This window comes from Gobio gobio (assembly GCF_949357685.1).
Source record: "Gobio gobio genome assembly, chromosome: 5".
Classification (NCBI taxonomy): Eukaryota; Metazoa; Chordata; class Actinopteri; order Cypriniformes; family Gobionidae; genus Gobio; species Gobio gobio.
Genome location: NC_137101.1, coordinates 14,084,545 through 14,094,913, shown reverse-complemented (window position 1 = coordinate 14,094,913; position 10,369 = coordinate 14,084,545). Strand labels below are relative to the sequence as shown.

Here is a 10,369-nt window from a genome sequence, read left to right as displayed (position 1 = left end):
GATCCTGACACCTTGCACTTCTGGAGACTCCAGGTAGGTTGCAGCTCTGGAAAATGGTGGCGCTGGAGACTAAAGGGTTCCTGATGGTTTCACCCTTAATTCTTCACCTTAATTCTTAATTCTTTTGCAGTTAACAGGTGTCTTTTCTCCGCCACATGTTTTTGTCTGACCCTGCTGACCCAACGAGCATTTCACTGTCCAATGGTCATGCCTTAACTGCAATGTCTAGTATTGCATTAGTATTGCATCCTTCTCATGGGCATTTAATACTTTTTGACTTTTCAGTCTGAGTTAAATCTCTTTTTTGGCTCAATTTATCTGTAAAAGAAAACATGCCTAATAATTCTGCACACCTGAATATAAGGTGATTTTCATTTCCAGCCTTCATGAACAATTATATATCACTTATACATTATTAAATACTAAATCAATAGTAGTTATTAGGATTACTGTGGTTTGGAATTGGTCAAATGTGCCTGGAAAAAAAATATGATCAGAAAATCAACATGCCTAATAATTCTGCACTCCCTGTATATTAACTCGTGTAGTATCGCAAGGGAACAATACTACACTTTTGTGAGTGCTGTAGTTTATTTCTACCCCATCATGGTTCAGAATGATCCCCAGAGGTTTGGCCTAAAGCCTAATTTTGGATCCATCACTGGATACTACCGCTGAGAAGCTGATGCAGTATATTAACACTTTTTTTATTTTATGAAAAGAAACAGGACTTTGGGGAAGTGCGACCAGCAAATTGCACTTTTTATGGATAGTGCATGGCTAAATACATGCATATTAGGCCTATTAAATATGCACTTCTTTTGTGTGCAAATAAATGTTAGCCTACAAAATAGACAAATTCAGGTTGAGATTTTTTTAAAATATCATTTTGGAGTTAGAGAAGGTTTATAGCATAGGGTTAGAGAAGGTTTATAAACTGTAAAAAAAAAAAAGGACACACCTGTTACAAGGACACACCCTTCCTGGATCTCCGTCTCCTCTCTTCCAAGCTACTATTGGCTAAATAATTCCCCGTCCCTACAGAGGTGTTGCCGTTCGCCACTCTCATTGGTTAGATTCCTCAAACGACCGCGTAAACACACCCATCAAAAAGCTTTTCATCGCTTGACTCTAGTGACTAAACGTGTTTCTTTGAATCAGAAAGTGGTTTAACCTGCGAATATGGCAAGAGGGTGAGGCACCAGATATTTAACGGTCTTTTAATTTTTGTATTTATTGTGGTTTAAAATGTATAATCTAATTTACTTAACTGTAAATGTGATCGGTTTTGGTTTTGGGTTTTTTTTAAACTTATTTCTCACACGCAAAACATTCGGTGCGTATTAAAATACACTGCTAGAATGTTAATAAACTGATGTAGTTACAGAACGACCATTTACGCAAATTGTCTATAGTTTCATAAATATTTGAGTGATAACATGTTGAGTGTGGTGTCTCTTGTTCAATCGAGCTTTGCAACAAACCTTTTATTACATGATTTTGTGTTTTCATGACTTTTTTTCTCGGTAAATCTGCATTGTATGAACGGGAACTGGGTGTCGTGTGTGTGTTTGGTGTGGGTGACTCTCATTGATATGAGCTGTGTGTCATCTGAACGTTTTAGATCCTGAAATCCCTGGAAAATGAATGATGGCACATCATTCTACATATTTTTTCATTACTATTTAATAATGTTGAGAAACTCGTCGACTGCTTAATAAATTTAATGTGTAAAGAATACATGTTAACGAGTTGACAGTGTGTTTGTTTGTATATTATATTATCATTTTAAATGTATTAAATAAATATATATATATATATATATATATATATATATATATATATATATATATATATATATAATTTATTTATTTATTTATTTATTTGTGAGGTTGTTTTTTTTTTTACTTTTTTAAAGATTTCTCTTTATCGTCTTGGATAACCTTTGGACATTTGTCACTTGCCATTATAGCCATAATCTTATGTTATTATTATTATTGCTTTCTTAACTAGGTAATGCAGCCAGATGTGGCTCATTCTAGACAATTCAATGTCATACTTTTTGTACTCCAGTCAAGGCACCAATCAGGAGCTCTCAGATGTGCTGAACGAACTGTGGAAGCTGGATGTGAACCGCATGAAACCTGGAAAAGACTATAAAATCAACCTACAAGTAGGTTTTTGGGGGAGGAGGCGGCAGGTTTATGAGAATTATACATAAAGTATATAAATATTTGAATTTAAGTAAAGACATTAAGAATATTAGATTTCATGTACATGATAGCAGGTGACTTTAAAACAACACATATGACTTCTTTTATATTAATTAAGGGGTATCAATCAGTCATTTATAATGCATTTGTTTTCACACAGGGGAAGGCTGGATTTGTATCTGAGGGCAGTAATAATGCCAGAGACAGCTCTAGAGCTCCTCTCTTCTCTTATGTCAATGAAAACAAGCTCAAAAGCATTGCTACCTATGCCTGTAAGTAACCATTGGCCATTTTTTATACACATTTGTGTCTAATTGATTTTAATTGCATGTTTTTAATTATACATAAAACTTACTTGTTTTAGATTAATCTAATAAAAACACTTGTTTCCATTAGATTTTACAGATCTGATGCAATGCATGACAAAAATGTTTAGATCTACTTTGTGTCTTCTCAGACTTCATAAATCTGCTGGACAATTATGAGATGTCTACAGGAGTGGCTGAGCAGGTGACAAAAGAGGAGTTTCAGGAAAACAATCTTTTCCTGGATGCCATTCTGATGACAGAGGTCATGAAGGTACCATGTCGCATTACTCAAAGGACTTGTTTCGCCTTGCTATTTTTAGTAACATCATGTTTTAACATGTAGAAATTTAGCAACTTAAAGAATGTGTAGTGAATATGGGCATGTGAGACAAATGTGCAAATGTAGTACTGGGGTGCTGGTTCAAGGAGGAGACTATTACACAAAGTGCAAAGACATTGGGCAAATACATAAAACCTTTAACATGCAAACATTACCCTACATGTCATATTATAATATTATAATCTGTCAGTCCAGTTCTGATAGGTGCTGTCTTTGCAGTGTGCCCACAGGTATTTAGTACGCAAAGGTCGAGCCCAGTCAGATCCAGCTCAGTTTAAGAGGCAGATCTATGATATTTGGTTCAAGCTCTATCGCAGAGACAAAAGTGGAGGGTGAGTTATAAACTTGATTTGAACAGGCAAGGATACATTTGTGTTTGTTAGATTAGTAACTAACATACTAATGCATTTTGGTATGAAAAAATCAGGCTTATATGTGTTAATAACTTGTGTAATTTGTATGCCCAGCATTTATACATAGATAAGTTTATATTTATCTGTCCATCTCCCTCTCATCTCTGATGCAGTGAAGATTCCTGTGGATTCGAGCATGTGTTTGTTGGTGAAACCAAGCAAGGTAAAGAGATCATGGGCCTCCACAACTGGATCCAGTTTTACCATCAGGAGAAAAACAATCATGTGGACTACAAAGGATACAAGGCCAGAAATAACAAGGACACGGTATTTTAATAATTTAATATTGATTTGACAAGGAAACTCTTGTATAATCATATTTTAATATGATTATTTTCACCATTTAAATTTGCACTGTGGTTCAATCTCACAGCCAGATGAGGACGATCACGTCTTAAACCTGCAGTTCAGCTGGAATGGTCTAGTCAAGCCAGTGGGCAGCTGTTTCATAGGCATCAGCCCAGAGTTTGAGGTGGCTCTGTTTACCATCATCTTCCTTTTGTCTGATGAGTGTGTGACCAAGGTTAAGGTGAAAGTGGATGAGTACCTTCTGGAGATTGTGGTGTACAGATTTGGGAAATCCATTGGGACATCATACCCCAAAATGATCAGCAGCAACAACCGGGGCGTCTAGGTCTCACTGAAAGGACATACAGTATCCGGTTTGGAAAAAAACTGGGCTTTATAATCCATATTTCAGCTTGTGATCCTTAAATCCTTAATCTTGAACTGTTTACGTCATAGGTCTTCACCTCAGCTCCTGGGGACGCACTGTCCTGCAGAGTTTAGCTTCAACCCTTCACACATGAGCTAATCAAACAAACCAGCTAATACGCTTGTCAGGATTGCTTGAAAATCACAAGCTGAAGCAGGTTGGATATATACTCTGCAGGGCAGTGGGCCATCAGGATCAGGGTTGAAGACCTCTGGTTTATGTTACATTGTTTGTAGCACTATTAGAATTCTGCATAATTGATAATTGATCATAAAAATCATAATTGCATACAGGCGCTTATAGTTGGGGTAAACCTTAAATTGCTTAAAGAAATTTGTGAAATTTGTGTTTAGCCTATAAACTATAAACGGCTATAATCATAAATAATCACAGATAATCATAGACTACTGCTACAAACTGTTATAAGCTTTTAGAAAACTTTTTTTTTAGTTGAACAAGGAATTTACGAATCAGAAATCAAACTCTTATGTATATTTTATTAATCTCAAACTGTCAATGGAGTGATCTCTGAATGGCTGTGCACTACATAGAGCGAAATGTGGAAAATGAACACAGGCCTTTATAGATGAATAATGCTACTTATCCATCCTTGAAACTGTATAGATACTTTGTAGTATGTACCAAAACCTTAACTGCTGGTACAGTAATATACATGTGCCTTTTATTTGTTAGAATGAAGACATTTTCCATATACATATATATAACAACTTGATGTATTTGTTTATTATGTATTTGTTATTATTCCAACACTTAATACAAAATTTCAAATGATGTCTTGTTTGTCATGTGTGGATATTGTCAGTTAGTAATTGTAGAAAAGCGATCTTAGTGATGCCAATGAGATGTTGCTTTAATTTGAGATATTTAACACTTGGGTTAATGAGCAAAAGGTTCAGTAACGCAAAATAAAATCATACACTCGGATATAAGATTGCATTTCTACTGTTGTGAAATCTTGTGGAACAAAAAAAAAATTAACTTTTAAAAGGTTTACAGCATCAGATCAAAACTTCAGATTACATAAAACAAGATTACATGAAACAAAACATTAAACCCAATAAAACCGGTTACATGTATGATACAATGCTAAATAAACAATTATTAATCAAAAAGAAATAAAAATAGATGATGTCCTGGAGAGTTCAATATAAGGCTTGAAACTGTGATTCCAACAAACCTTTTTGGCTCGGTTCTGTGTCATTGCATGTGTCAATCAGATTCATTTATTTCCTGGTCTTCCTGGTGGTCTTGGTCGCCTTAGCTCCCCTTTGATGGTCATTAACGCGGTTACGCAGAACGTTGATGTCGTACTTCTGCCTCTTCAGCTTCTCTGCTAGGTCAAACTTCTCAGCGTGGAGTTGAGTGAGCCACTTCCAAAGGTCGAGAGCTTTCTCTCCCAGCTTTTCCTGGTTGAGGTGATCGATGTTGAGGGGCTTGCGACGCTCCAGCAGACATTTGATCTTCTTCTCACGTTCCGTCAACTTCTTTCCCTTTTTCTGATCCACCTTCTGCAGGTAGCCACCGTAGCCCTTGTTGGAAAGGATCTTCTTTTTCCTGGCGTCGTCCTCAGCTCTCAACTTGGCGGCCTCCTCCTCACGCCGTGCCTTTTCCTCTGCAAAGCGTGTCTGTCTCTCGCGTTCGTGCTCGGATCTGATGCGCAGCTGCTCGGCACGATCGGCCCGACGCCGCTCGATGCGGTTCTTCAAAGATATGAGATCATCCTCCTCCTTCTGTCTGTTGGAGAAGTGCAGCTCAATGAGACTCTGCAATTCATTGAAGTCCTTCTCCACACGCTTCCGGTGGAGATCATCAAAGTCCAGCTTCTCTCCATCAGGCAGCTTTGGTGCCATAATGTTGGGAATATACATCTTGGGCTTGGGTTTGGCGTCCTCTTCTGCTTCTTGTTCTTTCTCCTCAGCTGCTTCTTCCTCAGCCTCTTCCTCAGCCTCTTCCTCAGCCTCTTCTTCAGCCTCTTTTTCAGCCTCCTCTTCAGCCTCCTCTTCAACATCCTCTTCAGCCTCCTCCTCTTCCTCTAGGTTCACCTTCTTCAGTTCCCCTTCAAACTCCTTCACAAACTCCATGGTGTCGCACATGGTGCTACTTTTGAGTGTTTTAGGAAGAGGGAAGTCACTAAGGAACGGCAGTAAGGCTGGTTGTAAATATCTGAGATGTTCTCCATGGATGCGTAGTGGTTTTATAGGGTCCTCCCTCCCCATGTGACGTTTGCTAAATGGCTCTTGGATGAGCTTTTTGAACAGATGCACATAGGATCTATTTTCTAACTTAAAGGACCTTGTCTTGTCCAATACCCAGACCCTGACCTCTAACCTCTGACTCACCCTAAAACCTTTGTGGTGTGAAGAGGAGCCTATTTCAGACTCAAAACAGATGCACACGTACACTTGTGCATTGGTAGGGATCTTGTTTCACACCATGTTTGAATAGATTACCTGGGCACCAATATTTAGGCATTGATTTAATTGGCTAGCATCAGTAGTTTCATTTCATCTGTTGCTTTGAGTATAAACAATGATTTTGTGTCAGTTGTTGGTTCATGGAACTCTCATTAATTCAATTTCTGTTTGAAAATGACAAAATGATACAGGGAATTTTGTACCCCACCCCCGAGACAATGTGAACTGGATAATGGTAGAGAGATAACAGACAAAGGCAGACAAGTGTTCAGTTCAGTGGCGTCTGTACAACTATTTGTGTATTAATATTTCAGCTGTGGCTGTCTCTGCATGCCGTTGGAAACCTATGGAACCACCGCCAGTCCTTTGGGAAAATAAACACTGAGTTATGTCAGTTTTCTCTTTGTTGTAAAATGTGTGTTGATTTTTTTTTTTTTTTTTAAGAAATTAATAATTGTATTCAGCAAGGATACATTTTGAGTGATGAAATTGAGTGACAAACGTGATTACGTTATATTTCAAATAAATGCTGTTCTTTTGAGATGATCAAAGAATCCCGTTTAAAAAAAATGTTTCATTACAAAAATATTAAGTACAACTTTTTTCAAATTTACTTGAGCAGCAAATCAGCACAGAATGATTTCAGAAGGATCATGAGACCCTGAAGACTGGATTAATGATGCTGAAAATTCAGTGTTGCCATAGCAGGAATAAATTACATCTTAAAATAGAAAAATTGTTGTTTTAAATTGCAATAATATTTCACCGTATTACTGTGTTTCCAATGTTTTCCCTTTTGGATCTGTGACTGCTATATCATTGCTAAATAAATAAAAAGCATCACTATGGAAAAGTTGACTATGTGCCAAGAGCATAGCAAACATATTTGAGTTGCCCTTTAAAAGCATTGCACTTTAAGTGCTTAGCGATTGTTCTGAGCGGTTTCTAATGAGCTCTGGTAAGAGTCTGTCTCTAGTGTGTACAGAGAAGTTGAGATGGTATTTTTGGTTCTCCACTGGTTTAATTCTCCCATGTCACCTCTTGGTTGACTGTTGAAGCATTGTGCACTTATAGAAAGTGCACTTAGCCTTTGTAAAGTAATTGTGTCACTCTTATGTACTTTTCTAATTTCCTCAATAATAGACAGGATAAGTGATACCTCAAGAATGAAGGGTAATTATCTCCTCCTTCCTTGTTTAATATAAATAGTCTTTATGAGCTCATTGTCCCCTTGTACTGATGGGGGATTATATCAACCTTCAGTGTGCCAGCATGTTATTTGTGAAATTGTGAGTGACAGGTGGAGGTCTTATTTAAATCCGATTCCTGAGAGGGACAGACGCAGCAAGGGACAGCTGCATCAGTAGGGGCCCAGAGTTTGCGACGATTGACAAGATCCCCAAATAGCCAATTCACAGTAGCAGTAGCATTGAGTCTGCAGTATTTTTAAAATATATAGATTAAAATTGTACACGGATTAAACATAATTCCTCGCTTTTTTTGTACATCAATTATCGCTACAGGCATCACAATTTGCCATTTGTTGGCTACTATTTACTTCCCTTTGTATTTTACTACTTCACTTTTGTGTGTACTTGGAGTGTAAAATACGTTTCGACTTTTGGTAACTGCATTTTCAGAATTAAAAATGTCTACCCAGCAGTGTATAACCTACACCTCGAAAATGAAATGTTAAAGTCATATGTTCTTTTTAGTACTGTATATTTTATATCATATGGTTATAAAACATATATATTGAATTTATTGCTCCTAGGACTAAACTCCCTATTGGACCACTATGACGTATCCCTTCGATAGCTCAGTTGGTAGAGCGGAGGACTGTAGCGGTTTTACACTGAAATCCTTAGGTCGCTGGTTCGAATCCGGCTCGAAGGAGAAATTTTTCTTGGCTATCCATTTTGTCAGAAATGTAGTAGTTTGTATTCTTAAGTTGCAATGAATGAACGAACGACTTATTATTTGATCATTCGTTTAAATAATATATCGATGTAAATAAATTAAGCTTTTAATTACATGCATAAAATAATACAAAGCGTAATTTACTTGATGGAAATGAATGTGTGATACTTATATAACGTATACAATATGGACAGTTCCCATCATGTTTAAAGTTTACCAGCCTACATAAGAATACTTCATTTTTACTCAGATTGTATAGCATAGCTATATATAGCTATACAATCTGAGTAAAAATGGAGTATTCTCCATATATATATATATATATATATATATATATATATATATATATATATATATATATATATATATATATATATATATATATATATATATATATATATTCTAACCATGTTCCTACACTTTTTGCCCAATGGATTTTCAGAGCTCGAGCTACTGATGTTAACTGCTGTTAAATATATTTTTAAAATTGAATATGCCTGGTATGCAAGCAGATCACATGAAAGAGAAACATCGCCATCATGTGGGCATACACAGCATTTATGAACCTGTGACAAGCAGATTTTTACCTTTTCTTTCATTTAATGGGGGACTTTCATGTCATCTGACACTTTCAGGTGATTCTTCATGTCAGTGAAAAGGCATGGCTGTGAGTATTTATTTATTTATTAAGTGGTGATATGACCCGTTTGTTATGTAACATTCATTTCAAATTAATTGAATGCATTTACAATTTAATCTATATATTTAAAAAAAATATATATTGTACTGCAGTCTCGACCGATCAGCTGTGTATGGTTTATAAATGCGTGACATTTTAACATGCAGAAAAAAACGCATTGTCATTGACTATGGTTGCTAAAATAATAATAATAATAATAACGAATTTTGTTTTATACATTCAAGTGTTTTTGTATGACTCTGTATTCCCCTATTGTTTTTTGTTTTGTTTTTTAAAGACAAATTATATTGTGTACGTCACGTTTTACGCAGCGTGGATGCGTGGCCAAGCTAGTATGCATTTTGAATCCCTTGCTAATGATAACCTTTTAGCATATACAAATATTTATCCGCTTATTTACACTCGTTATTTATTTGTTTTTGCCAGTGGGATACAGTGAAATTGACACGGTTTATAAAAGCAAACTTTCGCGCGTTTCACTCTGTCCTTGTGTTTTAGGTAAGCAATCAGTATTGTAATGTTTTTAAGTATCATATCGTGCGATTATAATTTCTCAAGGTGTTTATAAAGGCCTGAAAAAGTTATTGGACACTCACTCCACCCTAACAATTGCACGAATGTAATTAGTTTGAAAGAAAGACAGCATAAACAAACCCAAGTTGGGTAACGTTAGGGTTGTGAATCAAAAAATATTTTGCTCAAATTTCAAAAAGTTTTTGGGCCAATAATCTGTTTTAGACATTTTGTAGTTGACGTTTGTGAACATGTTCATAGTTAATGTGGTTAAATATAATTTTACACTTGTCTGAACCTGAGTAGAACTCAATTCTCAATTTATTTATATAATATTTGTTTATGTAATAGAAAAATTAGTGACAGAACAGCATCCTGTAAGTAAATGAGCGAAACAACATGTACATTTAAACTTTATTAAACAAGCACAATGTGAGATGATGAGAAACACTGTGGTGAATTATATTTTCAAATAGTTTACACTACAGCAATGGAGAGACACTCAGATAGAGAGGAGTAAACAGGGGCTGAGAAGTTGGACACAGATGTCAGTCTGAAAAGAGTAACTGAAAAGCAAGAACACGAGTAAAGACATAAAGAGAACGAGCAAGCAAAGGAGATCAAAAAAACATAGTGCAAGTAAACAGCCCAGTGAGAGGCTATGTAATGTACTGCATGGACAGTCTATAAATGCTTTAAAAGGTTCAATTTTATGTTTTCATAAAGAACAGAGTAAAATTGATCCACAATAATTCTTTATATCAAAAATATATCAATGGGTCTATGACTACATGAAATAGAGAAAGCACATA

General features: G+C 36.0%; 3 protein-coding genes across 3 annotated transcripts in view; 1 reads left to right on the top strand and 2 right to left on the bottom strand.

Annotated features, from left to right (window-relative positions):
* The first annotated feature begins 1,136 nt into the window (after positions 1-1,136).
* On the top strand, positions 1,137-5,117 carry LOC307126186 (uridylate-specific endoribonuclease C-like). Its single transcript, XM_079816609.1, has 7 exons — positions 1,137-1,193; positions 2,074-2,173; positions 2,374-2,485; positions 2,671-2,792; positions 3,081-3,193; positions 3,388-3,541; positions 3,648-5,117. Exons 1-7 carry the CDS (start codon positions 1,183-1,185, stop codon positions 3,906-3,908), a joined length of 873 nt encoding a protein of 290 aa, XP_079672735.1. The 5' UTR covers positions 1,137-1,182; the 3' UTR covers positions 3,909-5,117.
* A 116-nt stretch (positions 5,118-5,233) lies between these two features.
* tnnt2c (troponin T2c, cardiac) lies at positions 5,234-6,103 on the bottom strand (the record flags this gene model as incomplete). Its single annotated transcript, XM_079816608.1, has 1 exon — positions 5,234-6,103. The coding sequence occupies one exon, from the start codon at positions 6,101-6,103 to the stop codon at positions 5,234-5,236; it is 870 nt and encodes a 289-aa protein (XP_079672734.1).
* A 3,856-nt stretch (positions 6,104-9,959) lies between these two features.
* The window catches only part of cry1a (cryptochrome circadian regulator 1a), an 18,231-nt gene continuing 17,821 nt past the window's right edge, over positions 9,960-10,369 (bottom strand). Inside the window, exon 14 of the mRNA XM_079817494.1 lies at positions 9,960-10,369. This exon is cut by the window's right edge and continues 362 nt beyond it. The gene's annotated coding sequence lies outside the window, so the exon portion shown is untranslated.

What these genes read in the sequence shown, in the direction of transcription:
- LOC307126186 (XM_079816609.1), top strand. An exon ending in ACTATAAAATCAACCTACAA is followed by an intron (nt 2,174 to 2,373) that starts GTAGGTTTTTGG and finishes GTTTTCACACAG; the next exon opens with GGGAAGGCTGGATTTGTATC. An exon ending in CCAGAAATAACAAGGACACG is followed by an intron (nt 3,542 to 3,647) that starts GTATTTTAATAA and finishes TCAATCTCACAG; the next exon opens with CCAGATGAGGACGATCACGT.